Below are 21,120 nucleotides of genomic sequence, written 5' to 3'. Positions count from 1 at the left end.
TCACGATCGCCGCGTCGGGGGGTGATTCACAGCGCGTATGACAGGCGCGGGTAAGAGCGGAAAGGTGACGGGAGAAACTCGTTTTCACCCCACCGCGTCGAATGTGCACAATGCCTACTGGACGTCCCTGGCCGTCGCCACATTGGCCGCTTGACAGCTCCAATTATCCGTGACTCCCCTCAGAAGCATTGCAGAAACTCCAGCGCTTCCCTTTCTACTAAGTGTGAGGCCTGAGGGTACGCAGGTAGAACTGTAGAGACGAGAAGTAGAGAGAGAAGGGGGCAGTTCCAATATAATAGAGGGGGGAGGTGACGTGAGAAGGCAAGGAAACCCAACAGCGCTTGCGGCGAAACAGGATAAGCTTAAGTTCAAGATATGGTAGAGTACGTTGCTGCTATTTCTGAAAAAAAAAACGCCATGCAAATATGCCAAGCGGGGCGTGCAGAAGCAGAGCCGCATTAATTAAAGCGCACCGCAGGGTCCAGGAGACACAACGGAAGCGGTCGACCGTCAAAGCAACACTTCTGTGGCCGCCGCGTTAGCTTTGCGGCTATGGCATTGCTAGAGGTCGCGGATTTAATCCCAATCGCCGCAGCCGCATTTCGACGGGGGCGAAATAGAAAACGCACGTGCACTTAGCTTTCGGGACCCGTTAGAGAACGTCACGGTGTCAAAATTAATCCGTAAGCCGCCGCTACGGCTTGCCTCATAATCCGAGTGTGGTTTTGGCACGTAGAGCCCCATAATCAAATTCGAGTTTAAAACTTCTGCCACAATGCGATGTGCCATGTGAGGAAATTACAGTGCTCAATCCTCTCAGACCATATATAATACAGCGCACAACAACGCCTCAAGCAAACACCTCTCCCTGTGTGTTCTGTGTACTACGCGGACAAACAGCCGTGATGCACACAAGGTAACGTTTAACGTCAATTCACCACTCTCGTGTTAGCCTAAACGTTGAAAAAATTAAGCTTTAGCCGTCAATAACGGCGCTAATTATCGTCAATCAAAGCATCCAGCACGGAAACCTTCGCTTGCATTGATTTCCACATTGCGTGGGATCTTCATAATTTTAAAAAATTCCATTCCATTCTTTTTCTCACGGGTTTTTTCAAGATAAGGGAAATGTTCAAAGGCAGTTGTGTGTCTTAGCGCGGAGATATTTTATTTTTTCCAATCTGCACTACAACAACCTGTTGTAGCGATAGTGTGACACATGCATCGTCACCGCGCACCATGATGACCCGCAGAGCGCATGTTCACACAGTGGCTTTCGCAATGTTCACGCAGTGGTGTTGGTCAGCCTGTACTCCGCCAGCGGCTTTGGTGTCTTGGGTAATTTCTTTCTGCAAGAGAAACAAGAGAGGCTTTATTGCACCTTTATTGCCCACTCTGAATTTTCGGCATTTAGACTCACTTTGTTGCTGTCTCTGATTGCAAAAAGAAAAGCTATGTCCTAACTATACTTGTCCAACAATATGAAGTTGTCTAGCCTTTGTACTGGACAGATTCCGTCTTATACTTGCTAGCTGGCCTTCTCACCTGTGCCAGAACCAGCTATGATCGCAGGACACATGATGTAACCTTTGACAAAGCAGTCCTTGCATTGACGCATAACAGACGCCTTGTAATAAATCAACATGCCATCTGGAAGATGTTCGTCGAAATAACTTAAAAGAATGACGGCACATACAGGGAACCGCACGCAAAACATTCCCAGCTACACTGTGACCCAGTTTCCTTGTGCACTGTCGTTCAATTGAGAACGTCTGCGACAGCAAAGGCGGCTTTGTGCTGTCTGTTAGGATGGTATGTAGTCTCAGGGCTCTAAAGAACCACTCACGTAATATGATGTAATGCTTTATATATATATATATATATATATATATATATATATATATATATATATATATGCAAAGGAAGATTATATGTATATATATATATGTATATTGGTCTGAACAGAAATAATGATTACGCACTTACTGATGTAACGTATTATTGAAATCCACACGTCTTTTAACGAGCGCTGCTTCTTGGGCGAGTTGTTAACTTTTAATCAGCTTGGATGCGCTAAAAGGCACGGACATTGAGACACGCACACATCAATTCCCGCAAAGATAATGCTCGCAAGAAAAGATAGAAACAAAAGCCAGGAACACCGACAGCTTCATCTGTGCCCCCCCCGCCCCCCCTAATACGTCTCTCTTTTTCTTTTTTATCGCAATAACCTCAGCAGTAACATGGGCACTGAGCATCAAATGGCCTTGTGAGCGTTTACACTGTTGCAATTTTTCAATAATATTATGAGCGTCGTCCGCATGGCGTGTCAGCGGCCTTGTAGTGGCGAGTGGCGGCGGGATCGGCGGCTTCTAGTTCCACTGTATTCTGGCACGCTTCTTTGCTTCAGCATTCGAAAGGGTTTACATGGACACTTACAAATTTTTATTATCGCGCGAGTGTCTATATTGTGAGCAAGCACACAAAGTAATCCCCAGTGTGAGCGTCGTCTGTTGTGATTTTTTATGTCTTATTAGTAACGGCTCTCACTCTAACCGTAATTTTTCTCACTCTTGCGTTTGAGTTGAAGGCCGTATAGACGGGCGCACTGCAAGAGATTGCATCACCTTTGTTACGTCGCAACTGCTGTGCCTAAAGAGGCCGTTTAATCAGGTTGTAGCCGCTCCACGAACACTGTGGCATAATCTGTTCGTGGAGCGGGTACAATCTAGGAGAACCTTCACGAATGCCTACTCAGCACTAATTGCTAATTGGAATGGCTGATAGTCCTGCATGTGGTGTTTTCGGATGCGAGGAGAACATTGAACACTTATTGTGCCATTGTCCTCCATTTCAAGCACAAAGACAACTTTGTCCAACACATTGAGGAAACTAGATGATCGTCCTCTGAGTTAACAGACGTTACTAGAGCACCGTCCCGACCGATCATCGGCTCAGAAGGCAGTGAAGGCACTTTTATGCTTTCTCAGAACTTCTGGTTTGCGCGAGCGTCTTTAACTCAAGTGCAGTCCGTACACCTTCTCTCTCCCTTCTCTCGCTTCCCCTTCTCCCTTCCCCCAGCGTAGGGTAGCCAACCAGACTATTGACTGGTTAACATCCCTGCCTTCCTATATTACTCTCTCTCTCTCTCTCTCTCTCTCTCTGTGTGGCACATTCTAGAATCGACATGAGCGCCACGAACGACTGTGTAAGCTGCAATGATGTACATGTATAAATGGCGGACAGGCTCCTATTGGGTCTTGTATTCAATGACCACTGACCGTGCTCGTCACCTCGTTATCGTCAAGTGAAGCTTGCCATTCCCTGCTCAAGTTCGCCCTGTTCAGGCTAAACCCCATAAGCGCGATTTTGTGCGCGACAGCGACGAGCGACGGCTTCGAGCGACGGATCGCGGCCGCTGCGCGAACAGATCTCTCGGTCTTGTCGCGCGATCGCTCGGTTCTGCAAGTCTAGAATTCGTCGCTCGTCGCCCGGAAGTGCTATGAGCGACTAACCAATAGTACGCAGCCGGAACGGGATGTACATTAGTGACGTACTACCGGTTTGCCCTCGTGCGCGCTTCTCAGTATACAAACGGAACGAGCGGAACGAGCGAACTACCGAATTTTGATATGTAAACGAAAAGAAACTTACTGCAAGACCCTTCAGAAATACATTATGTTGCTTTGTACAGCCAAACAAATACTTAAATAATTATAGCAAGTGCCACGCCAGGTTTTACGCTAACTCGATCCCCTAATACCGGCAACACTGGAGAGCCGTCGCGCGTAGCGGTCGCTCGCTTGGAGTTTGACTTCTGGGCGACGAACGGACGCGACAGCCAACTCTATCGCGTCGCTTGTCGCTGTCGCGCGCAAGATCGCTTGCATGGGGTTTATATTTTAAAATTTCGAGTCTTGCATTTGCTCTCGGTGCTAGCGTTCCTAGATTCCCCTTTCTTATTTTATCCTCTGCATTCAAAGTACAAATTGCGCCGCCGGAAATGTCCAATTGGATTCTTTTCAATATTTTGTTTTAATTGAATGAATGAATTCTTGGGTTTCACGTGCCAAAACGACGATTTCATGATGAGGCACGCCGTAGTGGCAGACTTTGGAATAATTTTGGCCGCCAGGGGATATTTAAAGGGCTCCTTACCAGGTATGGCCAATTTGAGCTGACAAGCGCCATGCATACAATGCGCGCTGACGATTGTGTCTGCTAAGTATTTATTGGGGGCGAGGAGTTACGGAGCCGCCATCTGTCGGAAGCGCCTCCCTTGCGTAGTATGAGGGATCAAGCGGCGCGCTCCTCATAGGTTTCGCTTACGGCGCTCGATAAAAACACCACGCGGAAGCCCTCCTGGACATTTATGTAAGTACGCTCAAAACGAGGGAAGTTTTTGACTGTCTATATAATAATCTTGGGCAAACTGAAAGCACAGAATCGTTTACAGACTCTTTACCGAATACGTACAGTGAACGCCACTGCGCGCGGTCGCCGCGATGAAGTCTCCCGAACCGGCTTCTTGCGTAAAAGGTAGGCAAACGCGGAGAGTAAACTATGTGAAATAGGTTTTTATAGTGGGCTGTCTGTATAACCAAATGGGGCATAACAGAATGAAGCCTCAATGCAGCGATCGCACGGGTTCGCGACGACCGACTGCGCATCTGCATGCATGTCAGCGCACAATGTTTTGCTTTCGCTGTGAACGCGTTTTTGCACCGTGCCGTGAGCTTTCGGCCGCAGCATATGAGCATTTGACAGTACACTAGCAACCACTGTTGTGTGGATGCTATCAGAACTGTTCAAAATAATTTCGTTATACAGACTGCGACGCCCACGGGAACTGTGATGTGCTGTCGTGACGATTCAATCTTTTCCTGTCTTCTAAATTCTTGGACATTTCAATATTATTTCTCAAGTTGCGTCGCGCTATATGTTTATCGGTCTTAGCCTGCGATTTCCCTGTGCTTCTTTTTCGTAATCCAGTGCATTAATTCATAACACAAACATGACCATATGCTATGCGTTTTTTTTAATGTGCGTCTTACCGCTCCCTTTCCGTTCCAGTGAATTTGCCAGTATCTAGCATCAACAAGTTCATAGACCAAACCGTCATGACATTAGCCGGGAAGCGGGCGCGTGCGATCGTCTCAGTGCGCGTTTTCTGCTACTCACCGAACATCGCGCAGTCCCAGCGCCGTAGCAGAAATCTTCCTCGCGTTTGTGCTTGCTGCATAGCCGAGTTGTAGCCGATGGCTGTCTGCCGGTTCTATGTTTCGCGAGCCAAGCTTCACGCAGCTTCTTGTCCTGCGGCTACGTGTGAATAAGGCTGACACCGGGCTCCGTTGCGTACGTCCGGTACTGCGGCACCGAGCAGTAGCCTACCATGCTGCACGCCTCCGAAGGCAGCCACTACCTATTATAGTACTTTAAAACGTTGTCAAGCAGACACCCAAGGCGGTAAAGCCTCACCACTTAATCAGAACCACGGCGCAGGTGGGACTTTAAACTTTCGTTTTAAGCTCGCTTCGGCGCTTCCGAAGCAGCCGATGCGGCCGATGTGTCCACGTGATCCCTCATGACACGTCACGCCGACGGCGGCGCCAGCTTTTCCAGTGGTGGAGCTCGCCCTCAATACGCGCCGGGGAAACAGCTCAAATTTCTCCTCGCGGGCGCCGCGCTCCCAGCCGGAGAGTCGGCGTATATCGCACAAGTGCGCCTACGTACATGGCAGGGCTGTGACTTCGCTCGTAGTGATAAGTGACTTGGAGAACTAGTCGAAGCAACATCTGTTATTTGCGTAATCTGTTGCTTCAGTAGGCGAAATAAACTTTAGAGAAATAATGAAACATAAACCGAATGTCTGCGTGTTCTTGTTTCTTGTTCTGCGCCGCAAAAGATATGTGCTTCCCTTTGGTCTGCTTGTTCCCACGTCGTGCAGTCGCGCGCGCGCACAACGAAAGTATGTCATTTTGTATCGTGTTCAAGCGCGCGATCATGTTTTATGAGCCGTTTTTGCCTGCTTCACTATTCGCGTAGCACAGACTTATACCGCTAGTCAGGTGTTCTCGTGCACAGCGTGCAAAATCGTGTGCGGCGCGAAACGAGACAAACGCAACTGCTCGCTCGCGACGCCTTCATCGGAGTATGCCGCGCAGCAAAAAAAAAAAAAATAACGAGGGAAATAATGAAGGCAGGGTCTGTGACGTATGCGTCACGCGGTCCTCGAGCTCCGGTATGGGAGAATGCAGGAAAGGAATTTCGCTCGCGAAGGCTAGATGGAGCAAGCGGAGAGAGTCTATCTCTTGGCAGTGGCTCTCGCCTCCTGAAATCATGCGTTCGCGGCACTGAAATATTTCTATATCTGCTGTTATTGAAACAGTTGGAAATATTATTGCGGTAGAACGCTCCCTAGAGGGCCCGTAACAACTTCCAGCCTCTAACCGAAATTTACTATGCGGCCTGGTGAGGGGCCCATTAAGGTGCCCCCATGCGTGGGACACGGGCGTTCTTGCATTTCGCGCGCATCAGAATGCGGCCGTCGCAGCCGGTATTTGATCCCGCGACATATCTTGTTTTACAGCAAGTAAACAAATCAAGTGAGGAAAGAAGCCGGCTGACACCTGCCACCGAAAAGGGCACAACGCCTGCCTATCACGCTGAGAAATTTGATCGGTGCCCTCTCATGTGTGACGATAGCTGGGGAACTTAGCAAGTTGATCGACCTGTCCTGCTCGAGTTTTTAACAACACGTGAGCCTGCAAGTTTGTTAAGCGTGCGAAATATAGTGGCGTTAATGGGTGGCGCAAGATGGAGCTGTTGTTGCTCTTCCTTTTTCCCACGAGCTAATTCCGATTTGCGCTTTGCGCAGCTCTGAATTGGAGTCATAGTCACTTCAGCCATAGACTTTCCTACAATAATTACTGCAGGGAAGTCCGACGCTGCGATTGCTCAGCCACCATGGGAATGATGGTACTATGTACACAGTGTTCAGGGAGGGCCTGCGTTTGTTAAAAGCGGATGTATTGTCGGCGTTCAAAGTTAACCAAGGATCGGTAGGACCAATGTTGGCGGCGGTGTTGCTGTCGCATGGGCTGGCGTTTGCCGCCTCACGCCAATGCATGATGCGTGCCGCTCCTTAACACACTACTATTTATTTATTTATTTTCGGATACTTTCAGGGCCCTTGGAGGAATTACAAAAAAGGAGTGGTAAGGCATTCTTAGATGTGCAGGAAATATAAACGCAATCAAGTGGAAAATGGTCTAACATTATATATTTGATAAGAAATATCAATAATTACATTTGTGTACATATGTGCACTCGTGTGTACTAAAAAGAAAAAAAAGAACACACGAAATAACACAAAAAATCGCAATTTACACGAACTAAATAACATTCCATAATGTTATTATGTTAATGTTAATGTGCTTTGAAGTTGGAAGTGTCTTGAATGGCAACGACGATGCTGGGAAGGTGGTTCCGGTCGATGCAGGTTCTTGGAATAATAGAGTGGCTATACGCATTGGTACAAAATGGAACAGCTACTTTGTGTTTGTGGTGAACGCGAGAAGAAATGTACCCAGGGGATGCGAGGAGAGAATCTCTCAAAACCAGATTATGAAAATATGTTTCGTGGAAGAGGCATACACGTGTGGATTTACGGCGCAGTGATAAGTCTGGTAGATTAAGCGTGTTCTTCATAGCCGTGACAGAAGGGTGACAATTGGACGGAATAAAATAGTGCAGCGCTTCTGGATGGCTCCGAGGGTTAGGCAAAGGTTGATTTGTGTCCGATATGGCGCATGCGTTTGCCATTTTAGGTGTTACCAGAGTTTTATAGAGGGTTAGCTTCCGCGATGTGGAGGGAGATGAAAAGTTCGTGCGTAAGTATTCTGGGGTGCGATTAGCAAGCAGCTGTAGCAGACTCATCGACACGCATTTCCCATGAGCAATCCGCGCAAATGTGGATGCCAAGATATGTGTCAACAGGGCCGTGCCGTTAAGAAGATACTTGCGCGCGTTCGATCTGTTACGCTGATGGGATACACGAATGCTTCTACATTTCGTATCATTGACCTTCATGAACCAGTCACTGCATCATTTCGATACGTTATTGAGGTCATCTTGAAGGGTTGTCAGTTGCGTTGGTGATTTTGCTATAAAGTACGCAGTCGTCCGCAAACACTCAAATTGTACAAGTTACACAGCTTGGAAGATCGTCAATGTATTTAGAAAGAAGTAATAGACCCAGCACTGGCCCCCTCGCAGTCCAGAGAAGTTAACGCCGAAGGAGAAGATGAACGATCATTACCGGTAAGATATTGAGTTCGCTTGAAAAAAAAGTGCTATCTAATTAGGTACTAGCGGATCCGTGTCAAGCTAAACAAGTTTCAAAACGAGCACATCGTGTGAGGCAGTGCCAAATGCCTTGGCGTAATCAATAATGATGCAGTCAGTTCCAATGCGGAGGTCAGCATTAGGAAACAGGCCATTAGCAAGCGATAGAAGCTGCGCTTCACAAGAAATAATTTTCGGAAATCTGTGCTGATAACTGTTAAGCAAACTTGGATTCAATAAAGATAATGAGATGTGAATATATAACGTGCTCCAACCTTTTACAGGAGATGCAGGTCAAGGAAAGCGGTCTGTAGTTCAAAGCTGAACAAACACCACCAAAGCCACCTTCCCTACTCATTGGGTAGCGAAAAAACCTGTAGTGGTCGGTGAATTATTTCTGCACGTATTACGGATGACCATACAGGCACCGAGGTGAGGTCCACTACAACAATGTGCGAACCAGCGAGCGAAAGTACTGGCAGAAGCAATGGCAGAAGCCAAAGAAACTCGTGCTTTTTATTCTTCGCTTTTTTTAACCTCACAGCTCTCAGCACGAGACAGACGCGCTCGAGCGCGCCATGTGTAAAAGTCGGACGAGGAAGTTCTAGCTAGCCCTTTTAACAGAACAGCGTTGCGACGGCACTCAAGAAATAGCTTTTGATGCCAGGCGATAGGGTAAATTCCTCGTTTCAGCGGTTGTAAAGTCTTTGCGGATAATGATGGCGAGGTCGCTTGGCAGGCTGGTTTGACCCTGTGTACCGCCACAACTTCTTCGCGTCCGTTGAGTTCGATGCTAACACTTTTTTTCTGTCCACTTCAGTACTTTGAAAGGGCCGTCTTAGGGAGGCGTAAGAGATAGTCGGATGCTTTCACGTCGTACGAAAACGTAGCTTGTTGTAGGCATGTCTTTGCTGACAAAGACGTTACTTGAGGATGTAATGTTACTGGGTTGACGACGAAAGCGTGCCAACAAGAAGGGGAGCTACTGAACATATATCGGTCTTTATTAGGTGTGGCAACAGTAGCTGGTGCGAAAAGTTCACCGGGCAACCGTAACGTTGTGCCACAGACTAGCTCCGCAGCCGAGGTCTCGCTCCACTGAGGAGCGCACGCCTAGCAGGACGAGAGGAAGACCCAACAAGAGTGAGCCTGGCGGGCCATCAAGGTGGCTTTAAGTTGACGCTGAAGGCATTCAACCATTCCATTTGCAGGTGGGTGATGCAGGCGGTACTATGGATATGGCGGAGGCCAAGCAGGCACGTAAGTTCGTGGAAGAGATCACATTCAAAATGTCGGCCGCCATAGGTCGTAACAACGCTGGGGCATCCGAAGCGCGAGATCCAGTCACTGACACACGCGGAAGCCACTTAAGTGCTGTAATGTGAGTGAGAGGAAATGCTTCGGGCCAGCGGGTATAACGGTCTAGAAAAGTGAGTACGTAGCGAGCACCTCGCAATGGTGGCAGCGGGCGAACGATATCGATTAGAACGTGAACGAACTGGGCGTCAGGTGGACGAAAGGAGTAACTTGGCGACTTTGTGTGCCGTGTCGTCTCAGAGCGTTGACAGTGAAAGAATTCGCGAGCCCAGCGGCGCACGTCAGGGTTCACACTCGACCACACAAAGCGGGAAGTAATTAGACGCGGAGTGGCACTAGCTGCAGGATGACTTGCGCCGTGTAGCTTGCCAAATACTTGATGGCGGAGTCGGAATGGAACGAATGGGCGTGTTCCACCTCTTGCCACGTTGCAAGTGATAGTGCCTGAACAAAATGGAAGGGACGCGTCGGAAATCGCTAACGACGTAGGAGAAAACCGGAAGCCCCGAAGCTCGACGTGGAAATTTCTTCAAAGTCAACTGTGGCCATGGATGTTGCGTCGATACGGGAGAAGGCATCCGCAGCTGCGGTGACTGCGCCTTGAATGTATCTTATGTCCACGGTGAACTCGGAGATGAAACTTAGGTGCCGTATCTCCCGTGCGGTATAAGTGTTATGATTACCGCGAAAAGCAAATGTCCAAGGCTTGTGATCCGCGAGGACGTGAAAGCTTGTTCCTTCCGAAATGGTGTCCGAAATGCCCAACAACCAAGTATGCCGCAAGCAGCTCGCGACGGAACATGCTGTAGCACATTTCTGCAGGCTTCAGCTGCTGGGAGAGAGACCAGAGTGGGCACCAGGAGTTGCGCTGGAAATGTTGTAATACGGCACCGACAGTCGCACTAGACGCATCGGTGGAGCATGCAGAGGATGCACCGGTAGGGTGGCATCTGCCAATGCATTTCTGGCAGCTTGGAAGGACTCTTCGGCGTCTGACGTCCAAGACAGTGCAGTGTACGTAGATTTAGCGGTCTTGAGAAGCTCGGTCAGTGGTATAGTAATTCCGGTGGTGTTGGGAAGAAAACGGTGGTTCCGGTTGAGCAGACTAAAGAACTCACGGAGCTTTCCCAGTGACGTTGGGCGACGCAACTCGCGCAAAGCCTAAACTTGCTTTCCCAACGGTCTGATCCCTTCGGGAGTCACGCTGTGTCCGAGGAACTCAATGTCGTGAACACCAAAGACACACTTTGCGGGGTTTATGAGAAGGCCGTGTTCCTGGAGCCGAGGAAATAGCGGGCGCAAATGGTTGCTATGCTGTCCGGGGGTTAATACTAGCCACCAGGAGGTCATCGAGATACGCAAAGACGAAGGAGAGTCCCTGGGTGGCCTTGGTGATAAACCTCTGGAACGGCTGAACATCTTTTGTCCAACCGAACGGCATGCGGACCTACTCGAAAAGCCCGAATGGTGTCGCCATTGCAGTCTTTGGGATACCGAGCCAACGGGAGCTGGACCGCGAAATGAATCTGGAACGGAAATCGCGGTCGCGCTGACTGTAGTGCAGTAACGGGCTCAGCAAGTTCGTTTCTCAAGGGGAGACTGTCGATCTTCGTGGTGCGACAGCGGAAAGCTCATTGTTGCCACAGTGCCTCTTGCTGAGTAGTCAGCGATGCGATGAGCCAGCTCTGCAAGATTCTCGAGGGAGATGTCTTCTGGTGCGGCAGCCTAAGTGACCACCAGATTCTGCAGTAGGCGCTGAAGGAAGAGTTCACGTAGCAGCGGGCTGTTTGCGCGCAGTCTACAGTCACGCAGAAGCCGCCGCATACGACGTAGAAGTTCCGACGGTCGCAGGTCGCCGAGCTTCTCTTCGTTGAGAAGCTGCTAGAGGCGCCTGCGCACAGAAACGGGCTTGCCTTGCAACACCGTCGTTTTGAAGTGGTCATAGGGGGTGGTGTTTACCATTATCACATTTTCCTTTGTATACAAGGTTCACCTTGTTTTCACGTCATCTAACCAAAATGTTCTTCGCCGTAATCACTTGCTCTCTGGCATTAGTCAGCAATGTTTGCTCTTTGGACCGAGGTGTTTGATTAGCTGTATTTAATTTCATCGGGTCCTGCCGCCGTGTTATTAGGGACATTTTGTCCTTTTTTTCCAGTAAAAGTTCTCCATGGAAAATATAATCTCTCAGGCTTCTCTGTTCATGCTTGTCTGGGTCTGAACTATGCTTTCTTTTGCGCCGAAGTGAGCCCTAACAGTGTCTGTGATGTATCGCAGTGCATCGTCTCCTTTGAAGATGTTACCGCCTTCATCCCTTGTAGCCACGTGGAAATGTTTAGTTGGAGCTCCGAGTACTCTTACGTGCTTTCAGAATCTTTTTTAGACGCCTTGGTCTCTTTTGCGAATGTTATGCTTCGCACGTTCACTTGTGCGTTTAATTTTCTCTCAAGCGATCTCACTCGCCACCCTTTTCTCGGTGTTTGTTGAATCTAAGGAGCTCTTCTTCGCGTAGTCCCAACTTTTTGGCTTCATGATTATCTCTAGACACCTGCTTACACTCTTCTGTAGCTTGCTTTATTTCCTTGGTCGGGTCACAATTTTCTCAAACAGCTTGCCGAGGCACGATGTGAGCGAGATTGGTCTGAGGTTTTCAATTTGTAGTTTCTTGCCGGGCTTGGGAATCATGACCACCACGGCGTGTTTCCACTCCGCTGGGACTGTTCCGTCTTCCCATAATTTGTTGAGGTAGATGGTGAGTTGGTCTACTGCTTCTTCACTTAGGTTTCGTATTAGCGAGTTGCGAATCTTGTCCGCCCCTGCCGCCGTGTTCTTCGTGGTTGCTCGTATGGCTTCGAAAACTTCTTCCCTTGTGATGGGCCGGTCTGTTGTGGAGTTCTCCTCTCCTTGGTAGTCGCCTTGATAGCATTCCACCGAGTCTAGAACGCACCTAGAAGACGGAGGGTGGTACCCCAACACCATGTTCGGCTTCCGGGCAAACCTATCCACCCAAGACATTCTGCTACAACTAAAAGAAGAGGTACTCGAACCAATGCCGAAAAACGGGGAGAACGTCGTCATGGCCATTGATATCAAAGGGGCCTTTGATAACGTATCCCACGCCGCTATTATGGAAGGACTCAACACTACCAACTGCGGGAAGAAAGTACACGCCTATGTCAGAAGCTTCCTCACAGATAGAACAGCGACAGTAGGCCTCGGAGACCTGCGGAGCGGCACCTTTCAAACGCCATGCAAGGGCACTCCGCAGGGCTCAGTAATTTCGCCGATACTTTTTAACATCGCCATGGTCAACCTTGCGAAGAAGCTCAACGAAGTCCAGGGCATCAGTCATGTCATATATGCAGATGACATAACCATCTGGACCACCGAAGGATCACTAGGGAACAAGCAAGAAGCGCTACAGAAAGCCGCCGCTTGCATCGAGGAATATACGCAGCAAAGAGGGCTCAGATGCTCCACGGAGAAGTCTGAGCTCCTCAGAGTGGGAAGGCACCCAACAGATGCCCCACTCGAAGTAAAACTCGAAGGCCCAAACATTCCGGAAGAGAAAATGATCATGATCCTCGGCATGTGGCTGCAGGGCAGCCGGAGGTGCAGCCACACCCTCTGCCTGCTGAGTAGAGCAGCTGGACAAGTGGGCCGCATGATCAGCAGAGTTGCGCACAAGAGATACGGCATGAAAGAGGAAGATACCCTCAGGCTGGTCAACAGCCTGGTGGTCAGCCGGGTCACATACTCCCTGCCGTACCATGTAACCATCAAAGCCGAAAGAGAACGAGCCGAAGCAAACCTTCGGAAGGCATACAAAACAGCCCTTCATCTCCCAAGAAACACATCCAATGACAAGCTGATGCAACTGGGAATCAGCAACACGTTTGAAGAACTAAAGGAATGCCAGCTCAAGGCACAAGCGCAAAGGCTCAGTAACACAGCAACAAAAAGGGCGCTCCTGACAAAGTTGGGTTGGGAAATACAAAAACCGCAAAGTAGTAGGGCAATAATACCGGACCTGCTAAGGAAGAAACTACGCATACAACCTGTCCCCCGCAATATGGACCCCAATCTCCATACCAGCAGGCGACAGGCTAGGGCAGAATTCTACGAAAGAACGATGGGGCAGAGAGACAACACAGTCTACACAGATGCTTCCCTCTATCCAAAAGAACACAGGAAGCACGCAGTAGCGGTAGTAGCTAATAATCAAAGCAAACTAATCACGAGTCGTCTCACGGCAGCGGTATCAGACATAACCGAAAGAGAGGAAATAGCTGTCGCACTGGCAGCAGAGGAAGGATACAGGATAGGAAAATCCCTCAACATCCTAACAGACTCACAAGAGGCGTGCCGAAACTATATCAGGGGTTGAATAAGCAGCACGGCACTCATGATCCTTAGTAGAGCACCGCTCTATGAAGGACAACCTACACACAACATAATCTGGATACCAAGCCACGCAGGGATTCAGGGCAATGAAGGGGCGGACAGCTTAGCTCGAGGCTTCACCATCCGAGTGGGCACCTCAGTCCCCCCGGGAGAGCCTCAGATTACTTGCGGGGACAGTTATTCAGAGCTGCTAAACCTATATAGGGGGCGAAGATTCCAATATCCCCCACCACACAAAGCGTTGACGAAGGAGGAAGCCGCAGGATGGCGTAGACCGCAGATGGGTTCCTTTCCAAATCTTTACATACTAAGCAGGATGTTCCCCACACAATATTGCGCCGTATGCCCGTGGTGCGGAGCAAGGCCAACACTATATCACATCACATGGGAATGCGAGAGAAACAAGACATTATACAAACATACAACACCAAGTGCGGAGCAATGGGAGAGCCGGCTCACCAGCTGCGAGTTAGGGGTCCAAAGGGCCCTCATAGCACACGCAAGCGAGGTGGCCCGACTCAGTGGTGCCCTGGACTAGGGGCCCACCCAAGGCTGAAGAGGACCCAAAGTTTTCAAGAATGAAGACTTCGTCCTCAACTCGCTAATATCTTAAAGAACCAATAAAGTTTTCCATTCCATTTCCTTGGTCCACCACTTACGTGGTTTCCTCTTTCCAATCAAATTTTTTTGCCGTGCCTGTCTTATCTGCTGCTGAATAACGTTTCCCAGTTCCTTATATTCCCAGACTGCTCCAGGAAAAACCTCCTTTTTCTTCTCTATATTTTGCGATATATGTTAGTTGTTTGCTAGTATACCATCCGCCCACTATGCCTATTGAGAGGGATGGAAGCTTCAGAAATCAACGGGCCGGGGGCGTTGCGCGCAATCGGATGGTTGACGTGATATTTTGTCGTGGATGGACGTGCTTTTTAGGGCTCCATAGCGGCGACGAAAGCACAAGTTTTTGTGCATGCTTTGAGCTTGCTTCTGTTTTTGATTTGCTGATTTTGTTAGCCTTTAAATAATAATTGGGCAGTTTTCTTCTTTTCTTTCTCATTTTTTTTCGTGTGTGCGGGTGCGTTTCGCGTACATTTGGTTTTGCAGGATAATAAGAGCGCCCTTTCGCGCCACGTGCTTCAGCACGTGCAACCGGGAGGGGGGACATTGGGTCTTTATAGCCTTTAAATAGTAGCTTGGAAGTGGCAAGACTAATAGCTATAGTAGTCGTTTTACTGTGTGTGTGTTGGTAGGAAAGTGAGAACGTGGACGCGTCGTTCAACACGTGCGAAAACGTATCATACCTTAAGTCTCTGCGGCATTGATTGCTTTTAAAACATTGGTGAGAATTACTTTGCGACATTTTAAGGATTTAGATCCTGTGCGTATCGGATTTTGCCAGAAGGCACGTGCTCCGCATTATTATAGTATTATAGTATTTGCATTAGAAAAAGCCGCGCAATACATGGCAAGAAAGCCCGGAAAGCAGGTAGCGCGCGGGGGGTCCCTGAAGGCAGATGAGGGGACGGATGAGAATGGAGAGGGAACCGAGTCAATCGGCACACACTGTGACGTCGATGCAAGGCTGGCGAAAATGGAGGCTTTCCAGAAAGAGCTTGTCAAACAGGTTGAAGAGCTCAAAAATGAGCTAAATAGGGAGCGTGATGCATGGAACGTAATGGAAAAAAAGACTCAAAGCAGCCGAGGAAAAGCTGAACAGGGCCGCCATTGTGAACGAGAATCGTCGTGACAATGGAACGCAGTCCCCTGACGTGACAGGAGGAGTGCCAGCAAAGTACGTGGAATGCGGACAACGTGGTGAGGGGTTAGCTGAAAAGAGCAGCACCTACCTTGGGGCCGCCACGCGGTAAAAGCAGGAGCGCATGGATTAGTGCCCTTGTCAAGTCTGAATCACGCGGAAAAGGACAAAGGAAAGCAGGGAGAGGTAGGAGTGAGTGAAATGGTGATCATCGCCGGCGACTCAAACCTGGATAGGTGCTCAGAAGCAATTGTGGAGAGGGTGAAAGGCGATAAAAGAGTGGCAGTAGGGACATTTCCGGGGCGGATGCTGGGTTGTGTCATGGAGCGAGCAAAAGCAAAGCTCGCTGAAAATGCCCACGTGCGCAACCTTGTCATAGTAGTAGGTTGGCTAAATGACGTCCTAAACAGGAAAGGGACAGGACTAGCCCAGCGCTTGGCGAAGGGAGCGGGCGACTAGCGCGAGCTGTCCCATCACGGTGTGCACGGTGCTGGAGGTGCCTGTGCGTGACAGTCAGGTACAAAGAGGCGTAGTCTTTGCTAATGAGGTGATATGGAAAATCAGCCGAGAGAAAGGCTTCGAGGTTGTCGAAGTAAACAGGGAAGTGAGAAGGTGTGGTGGTTTCCAACGAGACGGGACCAACTTCAATTACACGCTTGCACGAGAAGTGGGCTGGCGACTTGCTGGTGGCGCTGTTGCTTTTTAGGAGGCCCACGAGCACTCAGGAGGCCAGAGTAGGTAGTAATGAAGAAGGTCCCCTAGGGGAACCTCAGAAGAGCATCGCCGTCAATAACAGAAAAAGGAGGAAAGGAAGAAAGAGAGCTCGCCATCCAATAGGCTACATAAACATGCAGGGCGGCAGACGAAAAGAAAAGGGGGCAGAGATTGAGGAGCAGTGAAATAGCGAACGAATAGGGGTGTATGCGGTTACAGAAACGCACCTTAGAGACTCGGAAGAGCCGCCAGTGATTGAGAATTATGTTTGGGAAGGGTGCAACAGAACTTAGTCGGAAAGAAAGGGAGGGGGAGTCGGAATGCTCATCCATCAGGGAAACAAATGGAAAAGAGTAAATTCAAAATGTCAAGAGCATTTTTGGTTATCAGGTACAATGAGCGGGAAAAAAAAAACTTGGGTTGGCGTAACGTATTTGTGGACCGGAAATAATTGCACAGAGAAGAATAAAGAGTTAGTGGAATGCATAAGCGCTGATATTAAGGGTTACGGGAATGGTGCTGAAATTATCCTCTTAGGTGACGTGAATGCCCACATACAGGAGATGGCTACACCGACAACAACGGGAAGTCAATTCTAGACCTTTGTGAGCAACATAACCTCATTATCGTGAATACGGGGCCTAATTGTGAAGGGCAGATCACGTAGGAAATGGGAAAGCGGCAATCAACCATTGACTACTGTCTGATGACAGAAGGAATTCATGCAAAGTTGAGAGAAATGGTCATTGATGAGGAAGGGTATAGCAGCATAGGGAGTGATCATAAACGCATCATTTTGAAAATTGGATATGCAGTTGGGAAAGAAAGCAAGGAGTGCAAAATGGCCAGTCTAAATTTGAACGCTGAACAAATAGCTAATATAGTCACTAGAGTCGAGGAAGGACTTGGAAAACGGCCAAATAAAAAGTGGAAATATAGTTAAGCTTCTAAGTGTAATAACGACAGTAATACGGAAAGAGAAACAACATGTTCGCTGGAAAGGAAAAAAGAAACGGAAAAGCTGGTGGAACAGGGAGATACGAGAAGCGATCGCCGAACGACAGAGAGCATCCAAAGAGCACAGGCAGGCAAAGAAGGCGCAGTTGCCGCAGGATGAAGTACCCAGTAAATGGGAAATATACCGGGAGAAAAAGTCTATGGTTCAAATACTGGTGCAAGCAAAGATAAAAGGTGAAACTGAATGTTGGTTGTCAGAAATACGTGAGAAAAGAAAGCCGCACCTAGAATATTTTGGAACCACATAAAACTATTAAGCAGCAAGTCAAAAACAATACAACATATCCTAGACGAAGACGGAAACAGACTGGAAGGAGAAACGGCAATAAATTACATCCTAAAAATAAGAGCCGAATCTTTCCAAGGCAATGACGAGGTTGTATTTGAAGAAGAAAAGAGCATGAAAGAGACCCAAGTGGAAATGGTGCTGGTGCTGACAAATTTCAACTTGAAGAAAGCTGAATAGAAAATTCATAAGCGCACAGCCATAGGGCTAGACGACGTTCCCGTTAGTGGAATGCATCATGTAACCGCACAAAAACAAGGGACAAAGAAGGAACACACAGGACATCCGCGCCTGTCCTGTGTGTTCCTTCTTTGTCCCTTGTTTTTGTGCAGTTACATGATGCATTCCAATAACGACAACCAACTAGCCCGCTTATCCCTGTTAAAAAAAGTTTCCGTTAGGCTGATTAATGAACTAGGACTAAAAAGTAAGGAAGCTCTGGTGAAATAAGTGCAAAAAAAGAACTTTAAAAGATAGACGAATACCAGACAGTTGGCGACAAAGGAGAATGAATTTAATTTGTAAAGGTAAGGGGGAGAACGATAGAATTCATCGTATAGACCGTTGACCATTACATCGGTAATATGCAGGCTAGCAATGCAGGCAATCAAATTAAAGCTTCAAGCATGGGCAGAGAATAATGGCATTTTGGGATAACTTCAGAATGGCTTCAGAATAGGTAGGCGTTTAGATGATAACTTATTTGTTTTTACTCAGTGTATTGAAATATCAAAAGAAGAAAGCAGACCGTTATATGTGGCCTTTTTAGACATTACAGGAGCCTATGACAACGTAGACCGCAACATTTTGCGGAATATTCTGGTAGAGGAAGGTTTAGGTGACAATTGTCTACAGCTATTGAGAGAGATTTTCCTAGAAAATGCTGTTTGCGTTGAATGGGAAGGGATGAGGAGCGAGGAGAAGGTTGATATCAACAAGGGACGGAGGCAGAGGTGCCCTTTATCACCATTGCTGTTTATGATGTACATGAAGATGGAAAGGGCGCTAGAAGGAAGCAATATTGGGTTTAATCTCTCATACAGACAGGCGGGTACAGTAGTAGAGCAGCAGCTTCCGGGTTTATTTTATGCGGACGACATTGTGTCGCTAGCTAACTAGCAAAGTGATTTGCAACATCTGGCTAACATCTGTGTACAGGAAGGCAACAATTTAGGTTTGAAATTTAGTGTTAGAAAATCAGGTGTTATGGTATTCAATGAAAACAGTGAGCAGAAAGTGTCAATACAGGGCCAGAAAATACCTCGGGTAAAAGAATATAAATGCATTGGTATATGGATAAACGAAGGCAATTGATATATGGAAACACAGGAACAAACAATTATAGTGAAATGGCAGAGAAATGCAGCCATAATGAAGCACAGAGCGCTATAAGGATAGAATAGGTACGAGGTGCTACGGGGTATGCGGAAAGGTGTAATGGTTCTAGGACTTACTTTTGGACATGCGGTTGTTGGCTTGAAATCAGGGGCACAATCAGGACTCGATGGCAACCAAAGGTCAGTGGGATGCCTCCCACTGGGCGCTCACGGGAACACTATTTATGAAGCTGTGCAGGGTGATATGGGCTGGACTAGTTTTGAAGTGAGGGAAGCTCACAGTAAAATTGAAGATGAAGAAAGACTGAGGAATATCGAAGAAAGTAAATGGGCAGGGAGAATGTTGAGGTATCTGTGCAGTAAAAACATTGACGAACAGTGGAGAAAAAGAACTAGGAAGCTTACCAGAAAGCATGCGGCCTGTGGGGTGAGAAACACAGCAACGAAGAACGTGAAGCGGAAATTCAGAGGCTAAAATAATCTTATGGGTGGCGGCAATGGAAAAGAAACCTGCCATGAGTAACTACTTAAGAGGAAAGAACGAAATAAGGAAAGAAATAATTTATCACAACTGAAAGGGAAGCTCATTACTTTTCTGAGCGAGATCAGGATGCCTCAGAACACGCACCTATAAAGTGAGATATAAAAAGGAAGAAGAAGCATGTGCTTGCTGCGGTAAAGCTAGGGAAACGATGGAGCATGTTTTATTAGAATGTGAAGATATCTGCCCAGCGATCGATTTAGGCGCCACTGACCTCCTTGAAGGCATTCGTTCCAGCGAGAGCAGGGGGAAGTAAACATGTCCGCAATGAAGACTAGTAAAAGGTGATGGGAAGATTGGTGGAAGAAAAGTAGAGAAGCGACAAAAAATGGAGACGTACAGAACAAATGTTCAGAATTGGGGTCAGCAAATTTGGTTGTGGGAATTCATCGTGGTTGTTTTTTCTTTTTTTGTTTTTTTAACCTAGGCAGGACATTAGGCAGTATAATAGCAAGAGCTTGGTGGCGCAACCCACCTGATGTTCTAAAGGGGACGCTCATAACATCCATCCATCCATCCATCCATCCATCCATCCATCCATCCATCCATCCATCCATCCATCCATCCATCCATCCATCCATTCATCCATCCATCCATCCATGTTGCACACTTCGCTTTCCCCTTCTTTGGCCTGACTTGCCGCGACTGCGTCAAGCGTGTCCAAGCATGCCTGTCTCTAAGTTTCACTTTGTGTTTGTGTTTCATTGTTTGGAAGGCAATTTCTAGTTGTCCCACGGACAATTCAGCTAGTGCCAACGCCCTACACGTTATGTCTATGTTCAGCGGACATTTAGGAATTAGCTTAACATGACCTCTAGACCGGTAAAGTTAATAACATTTTGTTGGACACACCACAACGTAAAAGTTTTCCAGGGGATTTGTCAGCGTGGCTTACCTAAGCTTTATTGTACCTGAATAATCTTTCAAGAGCTCATTTAAACTCTTCTGAAACCAGATCTAAATGCACATGCGAAATGTACGTGAAAAAAGTCGATTTTATGGTTGACAGATATGAAGCTATGTGAAGTTATATGTAGAGTTACCACCCGTGGCATCGTCTTGTGTTCTCCTCCCCTGTCCTCGTCTGTATTAGCGGTCAACATGATGTGCAATAACACCATATTCATTTAATGATACTTGTTGATGAAGCAGTTGGTGTTGGACGCCCACTCAGAGGACACAAATGGAACATACGGCCAGTCCTTTGCTTCCAGATTGTCTTTTACGATTTAGGAACGCTAGTTTTTTATTAGGCACACAGCAAAATATATTCACATATAAATAGCAGTAACGAAATTAATTTATTCTAATAAAGAACTGCAGCAAAAGCCCCATAAATATAGATGCTTTGGTGAAAACAAAAGCGTGTAAACTGTTTTCACGTCTTAATTATTACGTGAAC

At 47.7% G+C, this 21,120-nt stretch overlaps 1 protein-coding gene across 5 annotated transcripts in view; it reads right to left on the bottom strand.

Moving 5' to 3' along the window:
- Positions 1 to 1,148: 1,148 nt before the first annotated feature.
- The window catches only part of LOC142566825 (organic cation transporter protein-like), a 465,662-nt gene continuing 445,690 nt past the window's right edge, over positions 1,149 to 21,120 (bottom strand). For all 5 annotated transcript variants that reach the window (XM_075677710.1, XM_075677714.1, XM_075677713.1 and 2 more), the window contains one exon: positions 1,149 to 1,349. In XM_075677710.1, the coding sequence (XP_075533825.1) occupies positions 1,286 to 1,349 (64 nt within the window). In that variant the 3' untranslated portion in view covers positions 1,149 to 1,285. The remainder of the gene's footprint in view (positions 1,350 to 21,120) is intronic.

The sequence above is a fragment of the Dermacentor variabilis genome, unplaced genomic scaffold (assembly GCF_050947875.1).
Source record: "Dermacentor variabilis isolate Ectoservices unplaced genomic scaffold, ASM5094787v1 scaffold_13, whole genome shotgun sequence".
Taxonomy (NCBI): domain Eukaryota; kingdom Metazoa; phylum Arthropoda; class Arachnida; order Ixodida; family Ixodidae; genus Dermacentor; species Dermacentor variabilis.
This window is presented reverse-complemented; position numbering and strand designations above follow the sequence as displayed.